The 24,554-nt window shown below is 45.3% G+C and overlaps 1 protein-coding gene across 1 annotated transcript in view; it reads left to right on the top strand.

Annotated features, from left to right (window-relative positions):
• The window catches only part of col5a3a (collagen, type V, alpha 3a), a 74,136-nt gene that overhangs the window by 40,342 nt on the left and 9,240 nt on the right, over window positions 1-24,554 (top strand). Inside the window, exons 23-60 of the mRNA XM_048246328.1 lie at window positions 142-195; window positions 1,266-1,310; window positions 3,166-3,219; window positions 3,784-3,828; window positions 4,417-4,470; window positions 5,257-5,301; window positions 5,474-5,527; window positions 5,744-5,851; window positions 6,253-6,306; window positions 6,690-6,743; window positions 6,846-6,890; window positions 7,282-7,335; window positions 7,841-7,885; window positions 8,987-9,040; window positions 9,150-9,203; window positions 9,709-9,762; window positions 9,913-10,020; window positions 10,567-10,656; window positions 11,502-11,555; window positions 11,741-11,848; window positions 12,009-12,116; window positions 12,214-12,267; window positions 14,192-14,245; window positions 14,575-14,682; window positions 14,842-14,895; window positions 16,799-16,852; window positions 18,101-18,154; window positions 18,442-18,495; window positions 18,931-19,038; window positions 19,200-19,253; window positions 19,700-19,753; window positions 19,994-20,047; window positions 20,148-20,201; window positions 21,577-21,684; window positions 21,920-21,973; window positions 23,283-23,336; window positions 23,743-23,850; window positions 24,195-24,248. Coding sequence (XP_048102285.1) covers window positions 142-195; window positions 1,266-1,310; window positions 3,166-3,219; window positions 3,784-3,828; window positions 4,417-4,470; window positions 5,257-5,301; window positions 5,474-5,527; window positions 5,744-5,851; window positions 6,253-6,306; window positions 6,690-6,743; window positions 6,846-6,890; window positions 7,282-7,335; window positions 7,841-7,885; window positions 8,987-9,040; window positions 9,150-9,203; window positions 9,709-9,762; window positions 9,913-10,020; window positions 10,567-10,656; window positions 11,502-11,555; window positions 11,741-11,848; window positions 12,009-12,116; window positions 12,214-12,267; window positions 14,192-14,245; window positions 14,575-14,682; window positions 14,842-14,895; window positions 16,799-16,852; window positions 18,101-18,154; window positions 18,442-18,495; window positions 18,931-19,038; window positions 19,200-19,253; window positions 19,700-19,753; window positions 19,994-20,047; window positions 20,148-20,201; window positions 21,577-21,684; window positions 21,920-21,973; window positions 23,283-23,336; window positions 23,743-23,850; window positions 24,195-24,248 — 2,475 coding nt within the window. The remainder of the gene's footprint in view (window positions 1-141; window positions 196-1,265; window positions 1,311-3,165; window positions 3,220-3,783; window positions 3,829-4,416; window positions 4,471-5,256; window positions 5,302-5,473; window positions 5,528-5,743; window positions 5,852-6,252; window positions 6,307-6,689; window positions 6,744-6,845; window positions 6,891-7,281; window positions 7,336-7,840; window positions 7,886-8,986; window positions 9,041-9,149; window positions 9,204-9,708; window positions 9,763-9,912; window positions 10,021-10,566; window positions 10,657-11,501; window positions 11,556-11,740; window positions 11,849-12,008; window positions 12,117-12,213; window positions 12,268-14,191; window positions 14,246-14,574; window positions 14,683-14,841; window positions 14,896-16,798; window positions 16,853-18,100; window positions 18,155-18,441; window positions 18,496-18,930; window positions 19,039-19,199; window positions 19,254-19,699; window positions 19,754-19,993; window positions 20,048-20,147; window positions 20,202-21,576; window positions 21,685-21,919; window positions 21,974-23,282; window positions 23,337-23,742; window positions 23,851-24,194; window positions 24,249-24,554) is intronic.

Raw genomic sequence — 24,554 nt, forward strand, 5'->3', positions numbered from 1 at the left:
TTTTCTGACAGCAGAATAGCTGTCCTTTACACAGCCTGATTTTGTTCATTTGTCATAATCATTTGTCACTTTCTATTTCAGCAGGGTTGCAAACAGGCAACTCAATAAAGGGGTGACAGGTCATGTTGTGTCTGTTCACAGGGACCCCCAGGAGAACCAGGACCTGGCGGTCAGCAGGGGAACTCTGGAGTCCAGGTACACAAGCATGTGCTCTGCAGCTATCCAGAAAGGGCCTCATGTACTGTAACACAACAGCAATCACAGATGCTACACACACACACACACACACACACACACACACACACACACACACCCACACCCTCACTCACTCATTCACTCACTCACTCACTCACTCACTCACTCACGCTCTCTCTCTCTCTCGTCTTGTCAAAGCATTAGACCTATCACGACAGTGCAAATGTCATAAAATACACACTCACACACTCCTATACATCTACATTTACTTGAGTTTATTTGCACGGCCTGAGGATGGGGTTGCTGGGTTGCTCACTGGGTACTGATTAGGGGATGAGGCCACAAAATGTGTTGGCAATCGTTAGCGACGTCTTTGAAGGGAGCACTTTTCGAGGTGTAGAATGAATCTTTACATCTGTCATGCAATGACCAGATTATCTCAGATAATCGTGATTTTGAGCCTGTCTGTGGTCACTTAGTCTGTACTTGGGTAAGAATCTGTCCCTGCTTTGTATTTCAGACAGAGAGGAGGTACTCTGCCAATTTATGCTCATGAGATTACATTACAATTTGCATTTGTAATTTATATTTTGATTTTATTCCTCAAATTGTTCTGCATTTTTTGATTTGATTAACTCTGACTGCTGAAATATCAGCACTGGTTTGACATCTGTTAGAGGTTAATAGGTTAGTAAATTCCAACTGACTTCGGCGCCTGGGTTCAGGGCTGCATGCTCTTGGAATTGAAGCACTTCAAAATTGTATGAATTGTGGGGGCTTCAGACTCTAGAATCCAGAGTTTCAGGGATATTTTTGGATATTAATTAATAATGGTTATCAGCCTAATTCTGCCCTGCATGCATTTGTGGGTGTTTTCCTTCAAACTTGTAACCGAGTTTGACATTCAAGACTTCTATTGGGTGTTAGTTCTGTAGTTCTATCTTTCTCTCTCTCTCTCACACACACGCACACACACACACACACACACACACACACACACACACACACACACAATTCACACAATTCAACAAAACCCTGTGCTGACTGCTTTTGTGATGTTTTGTGTGCAGGGCTTTCCAGGTCCTCAGGGTCCCATCGGCCTGCCGGGAGACAAGGTAAGAGTGCTTCTCCCTGCCTCAGCCTTCAAACAGCTGACCTCTGACCCCTGGTCTCTGACCTCCGCCAGGAGAGATGGAGAGATGTGCTGTGTGGCGTCTCAGGGCGGCCACGTACACCTGAGAGCTGTGTCCAATCGATTGGGATAACCTGCATACAGAAACACATGCGGGCTACAGACTAGGAATCAATGCCAAGAAGCCCTTAACCCTGTTATGAGGTTACAAGTTAATTTTATAAATGGAGGCCTTGTGTTTCACCATTTACAGTTTTTTTCAGTCGCTAACAAGCGTTTGTCTAACCAGTTGTTACATTTTCAAAACTCTAAACACAATTAGCACAGCATCGGTCGTTTGTGGCCATACCATTCACACATTTCATGTCGTTTTCACACAATATGCAGTCAGTGAACACATGTCCACAATGCTTACATTTTCTTAACAAACAAGCTCTACCTCCCAACAAAATGATGGATTGTTTTTGCAGTATTTACGAATGTTAACACACAACATCCCACAATAGCAAAAACAATATTCCAAACCTTAGATACAGTATAAAAACCTCTGCTTCTGCTACCAAGCGGTTTTATCCCATCGCCTCGGATACTGTAATATCAGATGCGATGTTTATGAAAACATGTGGCCTAACCCTGAAGATTGCAGAGATTATATACAGTGATTTTGTGCTTGTTTTATTTTTTTTTTATTTTTTATCTGGGCTTTTTGCTGTTGTATTTTTGTTCAGAATGCTCTTTGTGTTTCATGGATATTTTTGTTCAGAATACTGTAAACTTTTTTTCTGTTCTATCATACTGTAAACAATATTTCTACTGAACCTCCTGTAGGAAACAGTAAAGGGAAAAATGATTTGCTTTTTACTGGAATGCTTTGAACATTACATGTGGACATACAGTTCCCAACCAAGAAATTTAGTGTAAAAACGGCGGATTGCATGTTTTGCATGCAAATACCTGTAAAACTGAAACATAAAAGTCTATGCAGTTTTTGTAATGTCAACAATAGCCAGTATTTTGAAACCTGGTGTACTTTGATTGACTGCATGTACCTTGCATGCTGTTGAAAACAAGTGTTATTCTTTGACAGAATAATTTCATTTTGAGTCAGAGTTCCAGTGTTTTGGTAAAGTTAGTGTGTGCAGAGAAAGATGTGTTAATATATATTTAACAAAATGTCTTTTTGAGAAGAAAATGATCCATTTGGCCAATTGTGTTTTGTAGGTGTGAGTCTGTGTTAAGAGTTTAGAAAAAGTATGGGCAAGCGCTTGTTAGCGATTGAAAAAAACTGTAATGTGCTGTTGTAATAAGGTTATTGGCCCCATTTCCGCAACACAGCCATCGAGGCTCTGACTTCAATAATCGCCCCTGTGTGGGCTGATGTGGTACACGTTTACAACTTTGATCAGTGAGAGCCGTTGGGCTATTTACATCGCTCCCATTTAGCAGACAACCTTGTCTGAAAAGCAAGCCTTGGCGTGCACAAAGGCATACATCTATTTGTTCTGCTCTCACAGGGGATGCAGCTCATTGACCTTGGAGATGATGGCGCCGCGTTTGCTAAGGCCTGAGTTATCGGAGAACATACACTGATTCAGGATTTTGTCCCCTCTTTTTCTCTCTCCCATTTTTCTCTCTTTCTCTCTTTCCCTCTCTCTCCATCCCTCTTTATCTCTCTTTCTCTCTCTCTCTCTCCCTCCCCCTCATCCCCTCTCTCTCTCTCTCTCTTCCTCTCTCTCCCTCTCTCTCATCCCTCTTTATCTCTCTTCCTCTCTCTCTTTCTCCCTCCCCCTCATCTCTCTCTCTCTCTCTCTCTCTTCCTCTCTCTCTCTCTCTCTCAGGGTCCACAAGGGAAGCCGGGCATGCTGGGCCTCCCTGGGATTGATGGGCCACCGGTGAGTAGTGGTGCGACCGCGAGGCCATTACGGCCACCAGTGACCTCTCCGTCTGGCGCGCGACGATTTACACACACACTCAATCCCGCTTCCGCCTGCGGAGCAGATCATTGATCTGCTCTTATTGCCGTCCATTTTCCTTGGGTTTTCACAGCCATAAATATCAGAGCAGAAAGGGTTCCGCCACACTAAATCTCTGATATGTGAGTGATGGAGCCACTGGCCTCATACATCAAGGCCCTGCATCAGGAGGTGATTTCATACCAGGGCTTTGCCTGGGTCAGAGAACCTGAGAGAGTGGGCAAACGTAGGATCTTGATGTTATTTTCATAGTTTGTGTCTCATTATATGTATGTGTGTGTGTGTGTGTGTGTGTGTGTGTGATGAACAACAGTAAGAATTCAGTTAGTTGTTTTTTGACAGTTCAGGACCATTACTTGGTGTGCAGCCTAGCCTACACATGCTCCCAGTCTGTCATGCTTGTAAGCTTGCCAGATTTGCTTTGAAGAGGCCCTTAGGATGGCGATGTTGGAACTCACAGATCCTGTTTTTTTCTCTCTCAAGGGTCATCCAGGAAGAGAGGGACCTTCTGGAGAGAAAGGACTGTCGGTAGGTCAAACAATGTGTATGAATGTGTGTGTGTCTGTGTGTGTGTGCGTGTGTGTGTGTGTGTGTGTGTGTGTGTGTGCCTCTTGACCAGGAAGAGAGACAGATTAAATCGTGGAGGCACATGTGCAAGCCTTTCGGGCAGATGCTCATATGCTGTCTATAGCCTGATTCTCTCTCTGTCCCTCTCTATCTTGTCTCTACAAGCTGATCTTTGTTTAACTCATATTGTGCTTAATTTCTCTCTCTCTCTCTCTCTCTCTCTCTCTCTCTCTCTCTCTCTCTCTCTCTCTCTCTCTCTCTCTTTGCCACTTCCTGGCTCTGCTCACCTGTATTTCTCGACTCATCGTGTTTTAATTGTGCACTGCATGTTAGCCCACTGCTGTCTGCCCGGCCCCATCGGGATGTAATTGCACTGCGCTCTCAATGGGGCACTCAGAGAGGCCCTTCACCCACTGAACAGCGCTCGGTCTCGGGAGCCGACCGTAATGGCTTCCTCGCCGGTGTCGAGTTGGCTTTGTTCGCCTACTGCAGATGATGAGCCAGGGGCCGCAGTGCTGATTAAGACCCTGTTTTGTTCTCCCCCCTCAGGGCTTACCTGGAGCACAGGGACCCGTGGGATATCCAGGCCAGCGTGGCGTCAAGGTCAGTTGGCTGTTTTCATGAATAAACAAAAACATTTTAAAAAAATAAATAAAAAAAAAGTAATATAAAATAAGTAAAATAAATAGTAAAATAAATAAATAAATAAACAAGCAGCACTACTCTTTAGAGAGGCTTGTTTTCATTGTCCTTCGCTAGCTTCCAAAGACACTCTCAAAGATGTGTGTTTTTGTGTGGCTGGCTGATTGACAGGCTGTCACTGTCTAAGTGGCAGCTGCCAGGTCCAGGTAGCATCATTACTCTCACGCGAGCGTGCCTGCCAGTCGGACGGATGTGTGACTGACAAAAGAATTTGCACCTGAAAGAAGTAAAGTGTGTGTTTGTAGTGGAGCATGGCAGAGGTGTACTTGGATTTCTGCATAACAAGGGACAAGAGATTGTCTGTGTACACCTGTGTGTTTGTGTGTGTGCGTGTGTGTGCGTGTGTGTGAGTGTGTGTGCGTGTGTGTGTGTGTGTGTGTGTGTGAGAGAGAGAGAGAGAGAGAGAGAGAGAGAGAGAGAGAGAGAGAGAGAGAGAGAGAGAGAGAGAGAGAGAGAGAGAGAGAGAGAGAGAGAGACAGTGTGTGTTCATCTGCATGTGTATATATTATGTAGGGGGAACACAAATAACTTTGTAACAATAACGGTAGTGTTACAAGCTTATACAATTTGACTAGATAAGTATAGCAGTGAATTACTTGTAATCTGAATGGTGTGTTCTGTCATGTTTTTGTATGTGTTTGCTTTCTGTACCTGTTTGACCCCTTATGTGTTGTTTCCCCCCCCCAGGGAGCAGATGGAGTCCGAGGTTTAAAGGGCAGCAAAGGAGAAAAGGTGAGAGATGGAGAGAGAAGGAGAGAGAGATGGAGAGAGCACAGCCACCAAAGCTTGCAAGATGTAATCGGCAGTGCCACAAGCAAAACGGAGCACTCTGCTGGTTACACAGAGAAAACAGGCTCTTGCATCATGTATGACTGCCTGGCCTGACTGTGGTGTCTCTTTGCAGGGTGAAGATGGCTTTCCTGGGGCGAAAGGTGACATGGGAACCAGCGGAGACAGAGTAAGAGCTTTTTTAATGACCTGAGACTGTTGCTGGCCCGCCTCGGGAATAGAGTTGGTGTTTGAAGAAGTTGCAATGTGTTTATATGAAGTTGCACAGTAAGTGAAACTGTTATTGTGTGTGTGTCTGTCTCTGTGTGTGTGTCTGTGTGTGTGTGTGTGTGTGTGTGTGTGTGTGTGTGTGTGTGTGTGTGTGTGTGTGTGTGTATGGCTGTAGGGTGATCATGGAGCCGCGGGGCCTCGTGGTGAGGATGGACCTGAGGGACTGAAAGGCCAGTCAGGGCCGTTGGGAGAGAGCGGACCTGCAGGCATCGCTGGAGAGAAGGTGATGCCCAAGTTTGAGAAAGTTCCCCATGCCATCACTCATCAGCGCTCAGCGTCTGTGCCCACTGAGGATCAGGCAGTGCTCTGTGCCCACTGCTCTGTGCCCACTGAGGATCAGGCAGTGCTCTGACCTTGTCATTACCATATGGTTTCTTAAAGATGTATAGAACTTAGAGTGAGAGAGTTGTTTTATACAAAACTCAAAAACTCAATTGCATATGTCATAATATGCTTTCTTATAAAGCTGAATAAACTAAAGTGATGTTTTTGGATGCTTCAAGTATGTGCTTGGAAAGAGAGCAGAGCTTCAGTATCTTATCCAGTTAGTTATCCGTATATTGCCGTAAATGTTTCTCATCCTCCCTGCCTCTCTGTTCCTCTCCCCTCCCGCGATTGCTTCAGGGCAAACTTGGAGTTCCTGGGTTGCCAGGGTACCCAGGAAGACAAGGAGCTAAAGTAGGTTCTCTTTCAGCTTCTCTCTCTCTCTCTCTCTCTCTCTCTCTCTCTCTCTCTCTCTCTCTCTCATTGTATCTCTCTGTCTCTCTCTTCTTTGGTTGAAACCTGATTTTTTTTTTTTCTCTTTTGTACCAGCTTTAGACCTCAGGTCCACCATTACACTGATAGGCTGGATGATAATGGCCAATTAAATCAGCTGTTTTATTAATGCCCCCTTCAGAGGCAACAATTCATTGGTTCATTATTAAAGCCGGCGTTTTGGCTGTGGGTTATTTATCGTTGCGTGATTCACTGGCTAATTACGGAGTAATTAAACGTTAAGGTTTGATTAATGAGGAATTAGACCTGTCCATTAAGATGCTTTTGTGTTTGTGGCTCTGCAGGGATCGGTGGGCTTCCCTGGAATGGTGGGGGCTGTCGGCGAGAAGGGGAGACGGGTAAGAGGAATGAGCTCCCAGCTTTTCGGGTCTTTCAGGCACCTCCTGCTGGGCCTGCTGGAGTGATGAGGTGAACTTACGTGAGGGTTTTTTTCCCCCCAGGGACCGGCTGGACAATCTGGAGCTGAGGGAGAGCGAGGGCCTGACGTGAGTACGCTCTGCTGCCAAGTCCTTTTGCACTGAAACTCTGTCTCTCTTTCTCTCTCTCTTCTTCTCTCTCTCTCACTCCCTCTCTCTCTCCCTCTTTCTCACTCCCTCTCTCTCTCTTTCTCTCTCTCCTTCTCTCTTTTTTCCAAACTGGCTTGTCAGCACCTTCTTGGCGTGCAGAAAACAGTACTTAAAAGCCCAAGTCAAAATGTCAATCAATGCCAATGTCAAGAGGCATAAGATTACGGTGTTACTATAAAAACTCATTGTGTGTTATTCCCAGTGTGTTATTTTTGTTGTTGCTACCGAGCAACAGCAGCGGTAAAGTTGTAAGTGATTGTAAGAGTGTTTATAAACCATTCTGAAAATGCCAGTCTGTTATTCGCCATAGGGCTCCCGTGGAGGAAGAGGAGCACGAGGACCAACAGGGAAGCCTGGAGACAAGGTGAGAGACAAAATGCAATTTTATTTGAATTAGTGACGTTAAAAATACATGCGTAAAGAACAGCATTCAAAACAGCATTAGGACAATGTGTGGTAAAGACCATTCTGCTGTGGTGAATTCCATCACATATACAGTAATAAGGTAGCAGCGGATGCCACACAATAGCTCTCAGTTACATTCACTCATTTGGCAGAAGCTTTTATTATGCAAAGTGAATCACAAGGTGAGGTAAATGCCAGCATTGAAAACAAATCAGTTTGACAGGCATGTTACCGTTACAGTTCCCATGACTTCATATGTAAATTGAAGAGAAGACAGGATTGCTTTATTTCTTCATAAATTCAAGTGTATAAGAAGTTGTACCTTTGTACTTTATTTGAAATTGAAGTAGATTTGTGTGTCTTTTTTATTTCATAAATGAGTAGAGATTGAAGTAGAAGTTGTGTCACTTTATTTTTGTTCCATAATGAGCTGAAATTGATGTAGAAATGGTGTCTCTTTATAGGGAGCATCTGGGCATGACGGGACAGCAGGAGCAGCAGGTGACAGGGTGAGCTTCACTGACCCTCCCCCCTCACGTGACATACCCCCCACACACCCATGTAACCGGTCAGGAGCGGGGCCCACATCGGATCATACCCCACACACACACAGGCACATACACACACGGGCACACACACACACACACACACACACACACACACACGTAACCGGTCAGAAGCAGGGCCCATATCGGATCATACCCCACACACACACACACACACACACACACACAAACTGGTCAGGAGCAGGGCCCATAACGGATCATACCCCCCACACACTATAGTTATAAAATTAAGCAAGAGTGCATCTTTCACAAGTAGCCAAATTTTATTTTTATTTATTTATTTTTTTACATTTCCTTCCATGTCTGGATACAATGCTAGACCACCCGACATTAAGGCTACCTGAGTAAATAGGCTAGATTTAACAGACCTGATCTACAAAAACAACGTTTTGTTGCTGTCAGGAGCAGGCCACATATCGGATTATACCCCCCCCACACACACATAACCTGTCAGGAGTAGGGCCCATATCGGAGCACGGCCGGATCTGCTCAGGGTTGGGCTTCTGTCTGGGTGGTCAGGTGCCTGTGTATAGTGTGCGTGTGTGTGCACGTGTGTGTGCATGCATGCGTGCGTGCGTCAGTTTATATAGTGTGTGTGTGTGTGTCTGTGTGTGTTTGTCTCTGTGTGTTTGTGTGTGTGTTAGTACTGTATGTATAGTGTGTCAGCTGCTAAGACTAACGTGGCCCTGATGTGGGGCTACTCTTGGGATTCCACCTACCCTCTCTCCACCTAGTTATCCACTAACAGGTCTGCCCCCGTGAATCGGAGGTGGGGGGCAGATCCTTGTCAGATTCAGAGAAGGGTTTGGAGTATCAATGACTCACGGCTAATAATATCTGTGAGATCACCCACTGCCCAAATAACCCTGATGTGTAGCTGAAACACATTGCCTTTTTTTACAGTAACTTAAAAAAGGGACTGCGTTTTGACCACAGGTGTTTTTGACCACAGGTATTTTTGACTACAGGTGTTTTTGACCACAGGTATTTTCTACATTTTCTACCCTTTCCACTCATAGTTGCCTTCTCTTGCTTACTCCACAGGGCCCCGAAGGGCCACAGGGTCAGAATGGCATGCCAGGGCTCAGGGGACCTAATGTATGTGAGACCTGCATGAACACATAAACATATTGCATTCACAGTACATTGCATCAGTGATATTTGGGTATTTGAGTACGGTTTAACTGATGCCATTTTCATATTTCAGGGCCCTCCTGGAAAAGATGGCCTCCCTGGACATCCTGGCCAGCGGGGAGAACCAGTGAGTTTGTTTAAAGGTGCTCTAAGCGATGCTGGGTAACGTCACTTCTGTTGACATTCAAACAGAAAGCTAGCTCGGTACTTCCTCCCCATCCCTCCCGTGCAATTCAAACTCTCCTAAACGCGCATCTCGTCGGTGATTTGCTGGAGCAGTTTGTTATGTTTTTATGGGCAAGGTTTTGTGGCTGTTTTTGGAGCCTGGGTTTTCCACAGAGATCACATTTTTTTTACAGTGTCACAGGCAGCTAGCGGATGGTGAGGTGATTTGCTGTAAGTGACAAAAAATGTGTTAGCCTAAAAAAGTATGACATCGCTTAGAGCACCTTAAGCTTTTTATTTGATGTCCATTCCACAGCACTTACGCTCAGACACACAACCTGATTCTTTTTGAACTGCTGGATGAAAGCTATAGAACACTGAAGGTTGTTCTGACAACACAGAGCTAGTGTGTTCTCAGAGCAATGTTAAACATGACTGCAGTGAATTAATTCTGTATCTGCGTTTAGGGATTCCAAGGGAAGACAGGACCTGCCGGCCCGGTTGGTGTGGTTGGTCCACAGGTGGGTGTTGCATCAGTCTGGCGCACTGACACAAAGATCCCGTCTCAGATCAGTAATGAGGGGGGTTTACATCATGCAGTTTATACAACTTATGCAAGGCATGTTCTACCATGAAGTGGTATAAACGAGAATATCTTCTTCACTGTCAAGGGCAAATCTGGAGAGACGGGCGTCTCCGGTGAACGAGGACATCCAGGGGCCCCGGGACCTCCTGGAGAGCAAGGCTTGCCTGGATCCGCTGGGAAAGAAGGAGCTAAGGTTGACATGATGCAGCTTTCAGCATTATCTTCTATCTTCACCCAAACCATCATTTTATTAACTAGCCCACTACTGTAGGGTTCTCTGCTGTGCTTAGATACTAAGTCTTAAGTCCTTAATTAATCAATATGTGCGGTACAATTTTTCATAAGTAAGTGTTTAGAGATGTACTTGAGGATAGTTTTAGAAATATACCTATAATTATATGTTGAACCCAATTACAACTGCTCACAGATAATATTATCTACTGCTTACAGGAGAGCAGAAGTAATGAATCATGTAAATGTGGCACCATATATCCATCAACCTTAACCATGTTAGGCTTTACAGATTTACATTTGCTCTGTGTGAAAAGGCACTCACCTATTAGTGCTTCATCATTCTACACCTGCTGCTCCTCATTCAGTATGCGTATAGAACAATGTTATAGCCGCAACGGGTGATGGATGGCCCATAGGAGTGGTATGTGTGTATAGCAGGAGTCTAATGTCTCTCTCTCTCCTTCTCTCTCTGTCTCTCTCTCTCTTTCTCTCTCTTGGTGTGCAGGGAGATGCAGGACCCGCGGGGACTCCTGGGAAGAATGGCCCTGCCGGCAAACGAGGTTTTCGAGGGAGCCGGGGCAATCCGGGGGCAACGGTAACTCACCTTGACTCGCACGACCCTGTCGAGACCCTGAACTCTTTTTTGTCTTCTGCCGGAGAATCAAATATTTAAGACAACGGCTGTTGAATTTCTCTCTCTCCCTGCGTTAGTGCCGCAGAGGGACCAGCTGCCAGATTTAAACAATGTGCTGCACAACCCACTTTGGATACGTGGACCTAATGAAAGCAGATAACAGTTTTTCCTGCCATATGAAATACAGCGGATGTCACTCTTTATCAGCGTACATCAGAGAGTTTATGGTTTACCACACTGCTGCAGTAGATCATCGCTGGCAGTAGTTATATTTCACATTTGAAGGACTTAATTTGTTTCGTTCCTTATCTGTCCACTCAGTCTGTCCACCTGTCCCGGCTGTGAGTAGGTCTGCCTAGGTTTGTTGTGTTCTGCGTAATGTATTCTGATTGCTTCACCAGACGCTCAGATGGAGACCGATCCAATTATTTTCATTTCCTGCCGCCAGTCGGAACCGTTTTTTTTTTGATGATGCCTTCAATCAGTGTGTGCCACAAACCACACCTCTTTAGAATGTCAATGTGTCAGTCTGTGTGTACTACGTTGAGCTTTTTCTACAGGTTTTCACGGTCGGCTCAAAACAAGCGCAAGTGTAATGTAAACTGTTCCTGCTGTTGCGCCCATTATAGGCTTGTAATTAAGTCCTTTCTCCGATTACTCTTCCTGCTTTCAGCAGAACACTCACAGTTTGAGACGGTGTGTAATTATCATACGGAATGGATGTCTTTCAAAGAAAAAGACACATTTCCCCTTTTTTTGCATGCAGCCTCACTTGAAATGTTCCGTTTCTTGCTTTTCCTCCAAAGGGCCCTGCTGGACTGAAAGGAGCCGAGGGACCTCCTGGTGTCGGGGGAGCCATTGTGAGTGAGATTTCTGTCTTTACTATACCTGCATCTTTATTCATCTCTCTCTTTGTATCCCAGAGAGTCAGAGAGAGAGAGAGAGAGAGACGTGGCGTATTTGCATCGAAAGGCTTGAAGCATCTGAGGTCCACCTGAGAGTGTGCTGATCGCTGTGTTCGTGTGCTGTGCTCCTCTGCCCACAGGGAGCCACAGGTGAGAGGGGTCCTGCCGGAGCGGCAGGGCCAATCGGCATGCCTGGACAAGTGGGAGCAGTCGGCCCAGCCGGACCAATGGGAGAGAAGGGAGAGCCTGTAAGCGAAGCATGTGTTCCATGTGAACTCCAAACTGGGGGTTTCTGTTGTATCACTGTAACAATGCACATTCTGCATCAGAATCAGTGAACACTGTAGATATTCACAGCATCACACAAGCAGTTTGTCAGCTGAGGATGAATGGAACTGTCTTTTCCAGGGCGAGAAAGGTGCAATTGGTCCTGTGGGGAAAGACGGCGAGGAGGGGCCTCTTGGACTGCCCGGCGCCGCAGGGCCTGCTGGTCCTCCCGGCGAAGACGGTGATAAGGTACGCGCTGACTCAAAGTGGTAGCTCCAGCTACAGCATGCGTTTGTATGATGTATGCTTTTTACACCCTCAACCTGAACTCTCTGTCTCCACACAGGGCGAGATTGGAGGACCAGGCCAGAAGGGCAGCAAGGGAGACAAGGGAGAGGGGGTAAGTGTGTGTGTGTGTGTGTGTGTGTGTGTGTATGTGTGCGTGTGTGTGCGTGTGCGTGTGCTTGTGTACAGTATGTGCGTGTGTCTGTGTGTACAGTATGTGCGTGTGTGTGTGCGAGTGCGTGTGCGTGTGTGTGTGTGTGTCTGTGTGTGTCTGTGTGTGTGTGTGCGCAGGGGCGGACCTGGACACTTTGAGGCCCAAGGCAAAGGATCCCGAGGCCCCTCTGAGCACCCCCACAACCCTAAAACTAAAACACACTTTTGTCTGTAATAATGGGACGCTGAGGCATACTCAAATACAACAAATATTTATTGCCATAGATGATAATCAAAAAACATAAATAAAAACCTTTGAAAGTATTACAATTATGAATGGTGTGAGTGTATGTGTGTGTGTGTGAGAGAGAGAGAGAGAGAGAGAGAGTGTAGGCTAGGGGTTTGGGGTCTCTGTGTGTGAATATACTCTATGTAGCTATGTATGAGAGTCTGTCTGTGTAGGCTATGTGTAGAAGAGAGGGAGAGAGAGAGAGTGTGAGTGAGTGTGTGCGTGCAAACTAAGTGAGGTGTTCGATCTTCCAAAAAGCCGACATCCAAAAAAATAAACACGTCTGCACTGACCGAATAAACTAGCCATTTTCTTTATTTTTTCTCCATTTTTCATGGTCATGTATTAATGTTCAACCGTGAATCTTCTGGGTGGTTTATCTGCATTTTTGGGGAATTCAAAGTTCTTAATTTGCACAGGGCCTTTTTTAACGATTCAACTCGCTCTGCATCTCTTACGGTGTCTGGCCATAATGCAGGGTCGTCACTGATAACTGTATCGTGTTAGGGCTACTCACGTACTGGTTTCGTTTGCACCCAAAGCTTCTGCTACTGAAATGGTGTCCATTAGCAGCACCAACAGCACCAGTCTTGGACTTGGCAGTAACAGTGATCTTGTCCCTCACGACTGTTTCACTTAGCAGCTAGATCAACATTATAAATCATCATCATCATCAGTAGAAGAATATGTAGGCCTAGTGCAAGAGCTATCCAAATTACTTTCTTCCGTGGAAGAATTCTTCGACTGGAAGAAGTTGGTTAATTTAGGCAATTTCTTTCTAAATTCTTCCTCCTCCCTTTTTCTTTTTCTTTTATCACTTCCACTCTGGAAACGTTTCATGGCTGCTGTCAATCGCTCAACTCCACACCTCACCAAGACCTCGTTCAGATAGCTAGTTGCTGCTATGGTGACAGGAAGCGGACCTGCACTGCAGTCATTTGATTTTATGATGAGTTTATGAGCAATCATGAGGCAAAATATTTTTTCAATCTTTATTATGGATTAGAATATATTGTTTGGATGCGGTGATCATTTATTTAAAAAAAAAAAAAAAAAACGAAATACAATACGGGGATGACGAGGCCCCCTGGTGGCCGAGGCCCCAGGCAATTGCCTGACCATGCCTAATGGCAGGTCCGCCCCTGTGTGTGCGTGTGCTTGTGTATGTGCGTGTGTCTGTGTGTATGTGCATGTGCGTGTGGGCGTGTGTGTGTGTGTGTGTGTGTGTGTGTGTGTATGTGCGTGTGTGAGTGTGTGTGTGTGTGTGTGTGAACCTGAATGGTGTGATGTATGAGTAATGAGTACATTGCGCAGGCTGCGGCGTTGATGGAATAGAATGATCGTATTATGAATGCGCTGCCTGGCGTGGGGGCTTTTAGCTGACCCTGGATCAGTGTCAGCCTGCTGATATTATCTGTCTGTACCTGGGCCTCTCATCTCGCATTGATATTTCACTCATCCATCTCTAACTGTTCGGATTTATTACCAGTGAATACAGCTAGAATCTTTTCTTTCTTTTTGTTCTTTCTTTCTTTCTTTCTTTCTTTCTTTCTTTCTTTTTATCTTTGCATAACATTTGGGTAATTTTGTCAAACAGGGACCACCAGGACCAACAGGAGTCCAAGGACCTGTTGGACCACCAGGATTACCAGTAGGTGTTATTTTCTCTTATGAAAGCATGTGTGTTAGTGCATGTTTGTGCCTGTGTGTATTTACAGTAATGTGTAGCTCAGTGTGTCTGTTAGTGCATGTGTGTCTGTTGATGTTTCTCTATTTTCTTACTATTCAGCAGGCACAACAATTTTTTTCTCAGCATGAAAGTGTGTATGTATGTATGTATATAAGTATGTATGGATGTATGTATGTAAGTAAATATGTTTTTAGTGAATTAATGTATGTATGTCCTTTCTTGTGTCTCATTATATTCCTCTCTATTAATACGCAGGGTGACTAATGAATAGCAAATCTGTGTTTGTGCAGGGTGTTGATGGAGAGCCAGGGCCCCGGGGCCAGCAGGGCATGTACGGCCAGAAGGGGGACGAGGGGCTCAGAGGGTTCAAGGGCGCCACCGGCCCCAACGGACTCCAGGTGAGCGGGCGGGCGGTGTCCGCCCCAGGCCCTCCGTCTCCTGTCTCCTGACAAATGCTGCTCTGTCTCAGACAGGGGGATGTGTGTGTGTGTGTGTGTGTGTGTGTGTGTGTGTATGTGTGTGACTCATGTGGTTCTGGTTCTGTCTCGTCTCTGCAGGGTTTGCCGGGACCTCCTGGTGAGAAGGGTGACAGCGGCCACGTGGGATCCCTGGTGAGGTTTCGGCATGCTTGGCGCAGATTCGGCATGCTTGGTTGGCGCAGATTCGGCATGCTTGGCGCAGATTCGGCATGCTTGGCGCAGAAAAAAAAAAAAAAGAAAACACCAATTTGTCCCGCCGTTCAAAATCACCATGCTGAAACTGCTCTGATTCCCGAGTGAATTATGCAGGGAGACGTATGAATTATGGAGTCGCTTTTGTGAACGTGACGGGCGAAATTAGGGAAAATGCCCCCCCCAATAAAGATCAAAGCTTTTAGCAGTGTGTGTGAGAGACTCACAATATGCATGAAAGCTTGATGGCAAAAAAAACAAATCAGATATCAGTGAGACACTGATGAGCATCCCTGCAAACAAAAAGAGAGCTGTGTGTGTGTGTGTGTATGTGTGTGTGTATGTGTGTGTGTGTGTGTGTGTGTGTGTGTGGGGGTGTTCTTTGAGGAGGGGTGCACGCTTCGACTGAGTACGTTGGCACAAACACTCGTCCGCGGAGCCGAACACAAGAAAGCTCTCAAAGGAGAGCTTGACAGGAAGAAGTCGACGAAGCGAGGTGCAGCGGCTTTGAGGAGGAAGACGGCGTGACAGCAGCTAATCTGATTTCGCCCAGCCCCGGCTGTCTAATGAGCGCACTCCGCGGTGACAGTCTCCTCGGGAAGCCTGTGGAGCGTGAAGGAAATGCTAAAAAACAAGATCCTCAACGGCTGGCTCACTAGCTCGCTTGCCACTCTAGCCAGATTAGGCCGAGCGTGGAACAAAAACAAAAGCGAGAGACCTCACCGAGGGAATGTCTCAAGCATGTCCGCATGCAAAGGATCGTGGGGGGAAAAAAAGCAAGTGAGCACAGCTTATTTGTTCCACAGAGAGGTGTGAATAGAGCTTGTTTGCTACTGTAGCTCAAGCTGACGTGACAAAGTCAAGCTGATTAATCACTGCTTGTGGATTTCAGCCAACAGGAAGTGCTTTTTCTCAGAAACTCAGCTTTGGCTTTGAATAGCATGGTGGCACTCATTAAAACATTGATAGGTAGTGAAAAACAATATGTGGAAGAAGAGAATCAGAATACGGGCTAATGGTCTGTCACCGTTTTATCAAAGCCACACAAGGCGGACGACACTTACCAGGGCTTCGACTCAGACACTCGACTCAGACACTCACAGACAGTGGCAGTAAATTGCAAGACCTTGTAGCAGAAGACAGTTGTGTTGAATGAAATGCATGCGACTAGCAACTTTTGCCGACTGAAACATTAGTCGAAGTTCCCCATTAGAGCATTTGTCATGCTTGGTCAATTGTGACAAAACATGACATCATACATACTCATTACACAGTACATTTCATTTAGCATGCTATGCTAACTCAGTACGCAGACATGTGTAACTAATATATGTGGTATGTCTTCATGCAGACAAACACAACCATTCCATAATGAAACCTGTTTTCAGTAACTTCACAAATGGCACCCAATTATAGTACATTGTTAAGTTTTACTGTCACTCTACTTTTGAGAAAACCTTGGTCCATTGCCAAATCTATCTATCGCAAAGGCCAGCTTAATATAGTAAGGTTGCTGAGGAGTGATTTGAGTGTCTCTTTTATAGAGCAGTTCTAGACTATTTTGCCCAGAAGCCCTATTGTGCTATAACCATCTTGTGAGATTTTGAAAACATCTGTTCTCGGTTACGGCTATAGCAGAACAATGCTTTTGCGTCCTTTTAGTCTTTCCACAGCTACCCAGAGACATAACTTGATTTAGATGGGGTGACTGTGAAGTGTTGAGTGTGTGGATTGATTTGGGTTGGCGTCAGAGCTCGGTAGTTAATCATTCTTCTGTTCCTCTTTCTTTCACTATCTCTCTCTCTCTCTCTCTCTCTCTCTCCATCTCTCATTCTCTCCTCAGGGCCCTCCCGGACAGCATGGACCTAGAGGCCCACAGGGAGCCATCGGTGCAGAGGTAGGTGACCTTTGGCCTCTCCAGCGGCTACTCAAGACCTCCAGGTCAAGGACAGGGGTAGGAGAGAGCGAGACAGAGAGAAAGAGAAAGAGAGAGAGAGGGAGAGAAAGAGAGAGAGCGAGAGCTGCGGAAGAGGTTGAGAACATTGAGCGCCAGATTTGGCGACGCTCCTGATTTCTCCTCAGGGGTTCAATCTGGGTTCAATGTCGATCTCATCACTGTATTTTTCATGCCTGTGCCCATGACTCCCTTTCATGGGCACAGCGAGACTGTGAGCTTCAAAATGTGGAGTGGATCCTGCCTCTCTGTCTCTGAAGCAGTGTCAGTCCACCTAAACCATGTCCATGTCTCATGGTCATTTCTTTGGGGGACGCGGCAGCTCATTTCCGTTCCCATTCCTCTGCTCCTCGTTCTCCTCATCTCTCCCTTTGTCCCAAAGATCCTCATCTGATTTTGAGACGTGAATTATTAACCAGCATTAGAATATAATCCCACTGTGCGAGTTATATTTGCCGCACTATAAATGATTAAAGGAGCGTCAGCCTCTCATTCCCAGAGTGGGCGAGTTATATTTACCTCTATTAATGGAGATCTCTCAACATCTCTCACAGTTTAATAATTAAGTCCGGGTAGGCTGACATCCACGGATGACACACTGGCAAACCGTCGACCTCTCAGAAACAAGTGAGAGATAGATAGAGAAATGAGAGATAGATAGAGGAGAGAGAGAGATAGAGAGAAATAAGTGAAAGAGAGAAGAGAGATAGAGAGGTCATGGAGTGGTAATGTGAAGAAACAGGAGAACTGAAGGTACAGGCGGAGGTGGAGAAAAGGAGTGAAATGAGAAAGGAGTGAAACAGATGCTGTCAAGTTACATAATGTGTTGACAGGTACATGTGCGCGCTCTATCTGAGCTGAAATTGGACTGTATAGATGACCCCATTAAACCTTCCCCCATACCATTCTGGCACAGACTGACACTCGACGTACAGTGCGCTCGCTCACTGACGACACACACACACACACACACACACACACACACACACACACACGACACGTAGTGTGTGCTATAGGTGCAGTCAGTGCAGCCTGATGTTATTTGAGTGGAGGGACAAAAAAGGGAAACGATATTCTGAGCTCAGCTTGTCACTTTGAATCAGGTCAAGCTGGTGGAAAGGAGATGCGAGCACAGCCGGCGGGCAGGCAGGTAGGATGAAGAGTGACTCTGATGTGTGCTTCTTTCCACAGGGGGCTCCTGGAATGCCAGGGGGAGTGGGCCAACCTGGCACTGTGGGAGAAAAGGTATAAGCAGGGGGCTGCTCTGGTGAATGTTTGGGGTTACAGGCCCAAAGGCTGTGTGTGTGTGTGTGTTTGGGAGCATGTATGTGTATTTTTGGGTTTGGGTTTGTGCGTGCGTGTCTGTGTGTGTAGGTTTACATGCGTGTGTGTACATTTGTATAATGCTGATTGTTTTTGGGGACATAGCATTGACAGGGAGTTGTGTGTGTGTGTGTGTGTGTGTGTGTGTGTGTGTGTGTGTGTGTGTGTGGCTATGCAGTGTGTGTTCTCACTGTGTGGTTCTCTTGCAGGGTGAAGACGGAGAAGCGGGCAATCCAGGATCTGCTGGGAACACTGGCCCTCCAGTGAGTATGAATGTCTTCCTCTTCCTCTCAATCTTCTTTCTCTCTCTCACTCTCTAATTCACTTTAGTCTACTACTACTACTACTACAACTACTAATAATACTACTACTAGTACTACTACTACTACTATAACTACTACTACTACTAGTAGTAGTACTACTACTACTACAACTACTAATAATACTACTACAACTACTACTGCTACTACTACTACAACTACTAGTACTACTAATAATACTACTACTACTACTACTACAACTACTAGTACTACTACTACTACAACTACTAATAATACTACTACAACTACTACTGCTACTACTACTACAACTACTAGTACTACTACTACTACAACTACTAATACTACTACTACTACTACTAATACTTCTACCACCACTAGACTTCCTTTCATAATCCAACCTTGTGTCTTCTTCCTCAGGGTGAGAAGGGTGAACTCGGGGAGAAGGGTGAGTCTGGACTCTCTGGAGCTGCCGGACCGCCTGGAATCCGAGGCCGACCGGGAGAGGACGGAGCCAAAGGAAACGCTGTGAGTCGAGTCACTTCCACTGTTCTCTAGTTGTCCTGTTCTCTAATTCTGGTTCTCTAGTTTTTAAGAGTTCTCTAGTTCTCCTCCTGACCTATCAGCCACTGGGCTTCCCTGTGTCAAAGTACCCCACCTGAGCCTAATCAGCTCCTGCTCTTTTTCAGGGTCCCATTGGTTTCCCTGGAGACCAAGGCCCGCCAGGAGAGCCAGGTGTCAACGTGAGTACCCATACGGTCATTAGCAAGCAGACGCTCAGCAGGGGAGAGAGGATGCACTAATGAGACTGCATGCTGAATAACTCACAACCTGTCACACTCTCTCTCTCTTTCTTTCTCTATCAATTTCCCTATCTCGCATATTCTCATGTCTACCACTCTCTTTCTCCTACCTCTCTCTCTCTCTGTCTATCTCTCTCCCTCCTCTCTCTCTCTCTGTCTATCTCTCTCCCTCGCATATTCTCATGTCTACCACTCTCTTTCTCCTACCTCTCTCTCTCTCTCTGTCTATCTCTATCCCCCCTCTCTCTCTCTCTGTCTATCTCTCTCCCTCCCTCTCTCTCTCTCTGACTCTCTCTCTGACTGTCTCTCTCTCTCTCTCTCTCTCTCCCTCTCTCTCTGTCCTCCCTGGGTAATTGGTGATGGCTGTATGTTCTTCTCCATCTCAGGGCATCGACGGTGGACAAGGAGTGAAGGGGGATAATGGGGACCCAGGGAAAGCGGTAAGTTCTCATGATCAGTGTCTGTAGTGCCCAGTAATGGCCCATAGGAGTACAGACTGGTCGTGCTAGTTCTCTGTGTGTGCCATGGCTATGTGTGTGTGTGTGTGTGTGTGTGTGTGTGTGTGTGTGTGTGTGTGTGTGTGTGTGTGTGTGTGTGTGTGTGTGTGTGTGCGTGCGTGCGTGTGTGTGTGTGTGTGTGTGTGTGCGTGGGTTTTAACTGTCACCATGTCTGCTCCACAGGGGCCTCCAGGGGCCTCAGGAGAGCCTGGTCCCTCAGGGCCTCCAGGAAGGAGGGTGAGTGGACAGAGATTGTGTGTTTGTGTATGTTGTGAACTTTTGAAATTTAATTCATTAAAAAAAATATGAATATTGATTGTTCTCTGTCTGGGAAAAGGGTCACTTAGGTCCAGCAGGAAAGGAAGGGAAGCAGGGCAGGAAGGGAGCAAAGGTGAGAATGGACGATGCTGTGATGCTCTCCATCTTGTTCATCATACTAACTCCCTGTGTCTCATAGTTTGGCTCCAGACATGCCTATGGTCTGTTGTTGTAGCTAGGGCTGGGATGGTATGGATCTTTTCTTACCACGGTTGGGAAGTAGGAAATTACCGCGATTTTGCATAAGCAGTTTATCAACAAGGCTATCACAATTTTAGAACTGTTACATTCATGGCGCTTATGCTACTGTTACAACGGTAGGCTACCGCATGTTTTAATTGCTGCGTCAGGTTGTAATAAAGGTAGGTCCTAGGCTAGTTAAATTCTTAACAAACTAGAACATATATTTTAATTCTGTTTCGACTTTCATGGAGTAAACATGTATGACTCCTTTCTGGTAAAATTTCACAGCTTTCAGGTCTAACATCTTTGTGTAAATCGAGTTTGAACGGAGAGAATAGAAAAGTGTTACGATTGTGCCCGTTCTTCCCTACTCTCACATAGTAAACAAATGGAATGTTGGAACATTGCGCTCCCCAACACACATGCGAAAGGTCGGGTTTGCTTCATCTTTTGATGATAAGTTTTGAAGTTTTGTTTTGAAAACCTTGAACCAATGTCATAAGATGGTTCATCACATTATATTCATTATATCACATTATATCACGACATTACACACTACGTGCACACATGTGCAGGCCAATAGGGGGATTCGACTTCATGTAGCCGCCTGCAGAGGTCTTAAGCTGACTGCATAACATGATTATTTCTGAGATTCTGATACGTTTTCAACCCGGAATTGTTCATATGGCATGGTTGAAAACGTAGCAGAATCTCAGAAATAATCACGTTATGCAGTCAGCTTAAGACGGCTGCAGGCGGCTACATGAAGTCGAATCCCCCAAATGTTTCACAGATTTTTTTTGCGGTGATGACGGTAACGAGCTCAGACCCGCGGTAGGCGTCACATGACTGCGGTATTGCGGTAATACGGTTACTGTCCCAGCCCTAGTTGTAGCCCGCTGAGTAGTGTTGGGTGTTAACAGTACAACAGTGTCAGTGAGGGTACTTAAACCTAAATCTCCTCTCCTCTACTCCTCTCCTCCTCTCCTCTTCTTTCCTCTCCTCTACTCCTCTCCTCTCCTCTCCTCCTCTCCTCCTCTCCTCTTCTTTCCTCTCCTCTACTCCTCTCCTCTCCTCTACTCCTCCTCCTCTACTCCTCCTCCTCTCCTCTTCTTTCCTCTCCTCTCCCTCTCCTCTCCTCTCCTCTCCTCTCCTCTCCTCTCCCTCCTCCTCCTCTCCTCCTCCTCTCCTCTTCTTTCCTCTCTTTCTCTCCTCTCCTCTTCTCTCCTCTGCTCCCCATCTCCTCCTTACTCTGCGTGGTCCAGGGAGCTGCTGGTGCTGAGGGGCCAGTGGGTAAGACTGGTCCAGTGGGACCTCAGGGACATCCAGGCAACGTGGGTCCAGAGGGACTGCGTGGAATCCCAGGCCCTGCGGTGAGTCACTGGCCTTCACAAACACGCATGCATGCACGCACACACACACACACACACACACACACACACACACACACACACACACACACACACACACACACACACAGTCATCACTGTCAGCTCAGGTGGTCAATCACTACACTAACATCTTCACACTGTACTGTTAAAAATAGCAAGTTTAGTGGATGTGGAGATGTGAAAGGAAACTGAAATGGTTTGAATGCTCCATCAACAGGGAGAACAAGGATTAAATGGACCCCCTGGGCAAGCAGGACCTCCTGGACCTATGGTAGGGCCCACTATCTCCTCCCATGGCTCAGCACACTGCAAAAAATGATCTCTTACCAAGTGTTATAATCTTATATTAAGATAAAAAATCTAGTTAGTATTGTTTTTAGTAAAAAGATACTTACTTTGAGCTCTCTTGTAAGATTATTTGACTTAAAATAAGTCAAAATCTTCTTAAATTAAGACATAACAACAAGTAAATTTATCTGCCAGTGGAGTAAGTAATTTTATCTTAATTTAAGATAAGATTGAAGATTTAAGACAATTTAAAGGTGCGATTTGTAGGATTCTTACCAAACGTTCTGTAGGCCAAAATCAAAACACTGGTGAACGTTCTCAAGACTACCAGGCCGAGCCTCTTCTGGGTTGCCAGATGGAATGAAGACTTAGCTAACGTTAGTTGACCTGTAGCTGCTTTAACGTTTCTCCAACCATGACCCAGCTACACATTAAGGAAACAATGAAAACAAAAAATACCTCTCTAACCAACGTAACATATTTAGCTGAAGTCAGCGATGCAGATGAAGTTTAGCTGGCTACCTGTTGTGGAGAAATATGGCCAGCTCTGCGTCAGACTTGATATTCTTCATTTGACGAAGACGCCACCATATCAGGAAGCTCCTCCGATGTCCACTTAATTTGTTTCTTGTTTTAATTTTGTAAATTTGTCTGCCTCTCGTAGGCGTTCATGACTACAACTGACAGCTGTTGACAGTTGGCCGTTGCTAATTTGGCAACCCAAATGGGAGGGCGTGCTAGCCCATTATTAATCGCTATTCTAGAATGAATCGTTCAAAACATAGCGAAAATTCCAAGAGATTCTTCCAGTAACTCATTTTTTCATGGGTTTTCACGGGGTTTTACGGGTTAGAGTAATGTTGTCAAATAAGCCATTACGTCAATTCATCGTGTTTCCTTACTCTCTGACAACATATGGTGATCATTTTCTGAATGGTTACAGTTTATTTTCCATTATTTCCTACATACTGGACCTTTAAGGTAAATTTACTTACTCCACTGTCAAATCTTAAATTAAGATTTTGACTTATTTTAAGTTAAATAATCTTACAAGAAAGCTTAAAGTAAGGACTAAAAATAATACTAACTAGATTTTTTATCTTAATATAAGATTATAACACTTGGTAAGATATATTTTTTTGCATTGTGCAGAAGTTGATATGCTCAGCACACACACATGTTCAGCTCAGTACATTACGTTTAACTGTCAAAACCTTTTAGCATGTTAAATGAAAACTGAACATTGTTAAGTGCAGCTGTGTAACTAAAATGGCTCTCTCTGTTGTGGACAGGGACCACCGGGATTGCTAGGACTGAAAGGAGACTCTGGTGAAAAGGGTGAAAAGGTAAGTCAATCATGTCTTCAGGACCATGTTCGGCATTCTGATCATGGACACATGATCACAGAATCACATGAAGGCCTTTCATGATAACATGATGATAGCTATGCAAAGACCGCTTCTACAGGCTAAGGTGGGCATCGCACTGACCAAGCGGCAGATTTTTTATTGTTTCCTATGGTTTGGCAGCGGAACGGTGGGCAGCGACAGTGTTACGCTAGTGTCCAAGGAGCTGTGTGATGAACTAGGTTCAATATACAGAACAAAACGCTAGACTCATCAATGTCAGTTTCATTTATCCTAGGAACACTGTTTGAATTAATCAAATTATTGTGGTCAGAGTGTTGTGTCACGCTTCAGTATTTTCAATGTAATTCCCACCTAACTTATAGTTTGGTTTTTATTGCTCCAGGGTCACGGTGGATTGATTGGTCTTATTGGGCCACCAGGAGAGAGTGGGGAGAAAGGAGACCGAGGAGACCCAGGAAATCAGGGAATATACGGACCCAAAGGAGATGAGGTACCTGTGCACTGCACACACATGCAAACACACATTCAAAGGTGTAGTGTGAGAAATTGATTTAACGAGGAGAAACAGGGAAGCTGCATGAAATATAGCATTGTGAAATAGCAAAAGCCATACTATTAGATGTCACGTCTTTCACATCTACAAGTGTGTGTTCAGTGTATATGCCTACAACAAAGGAAGGGCTGATTGTGATGTTTTCTGGATGTGAAGTATTTCAGTATTTCCACTGAATCCCACAATTTGAAAAACCCACCCAAGTTTGTTTGTTTTTACCTATTACACCTTTAATAGCCTCCGGATTGTATACACGAGCAAGTGATGTGTTTGTGTTATAGGGTGTAACGGGACCACCTGGTCCGACAGGACCTCCCGGACCTCCTGGGCTTGCCGTAAGTGCTCCACTCCTCTCTCTCCGGCCTCAATACACACATAAGTTAGTGATTGGCATCGTCTCCTATATACACATAAGTTAGTGATTGGCATCGTCTCCTATATACACACATAAGTTAGTGATTGGCATCGTCTCCTATATACACATAAGTTAGTGATTGGCATCGTCTCCTATATACACACATAAGTTAGTGATTGGCATCGTCTCCTATATACACACATAAGTTAGTGATGGGCATCGTCTCCTATATACACATAAGTTAGTGATGGGCATCGTCTCCTATATACACATAAGTTAGTGATGA

This window comes from Alosa alosa, chromosome 6 (genome assembly GCF_017589495.1).
Source record: "Alosa alosa isolate M-15738 ecotype Scorff River chromosome 6, AALO_Geno_1.1, whole genome shotgun sequence".
Taxonomy (NCBI): domain Eukaryota; kingdom Metazoa; phylum Chordata; class Actinopteri; order Clupeiformes; family Clupeidae; genus Alosa; species Alosa alosa.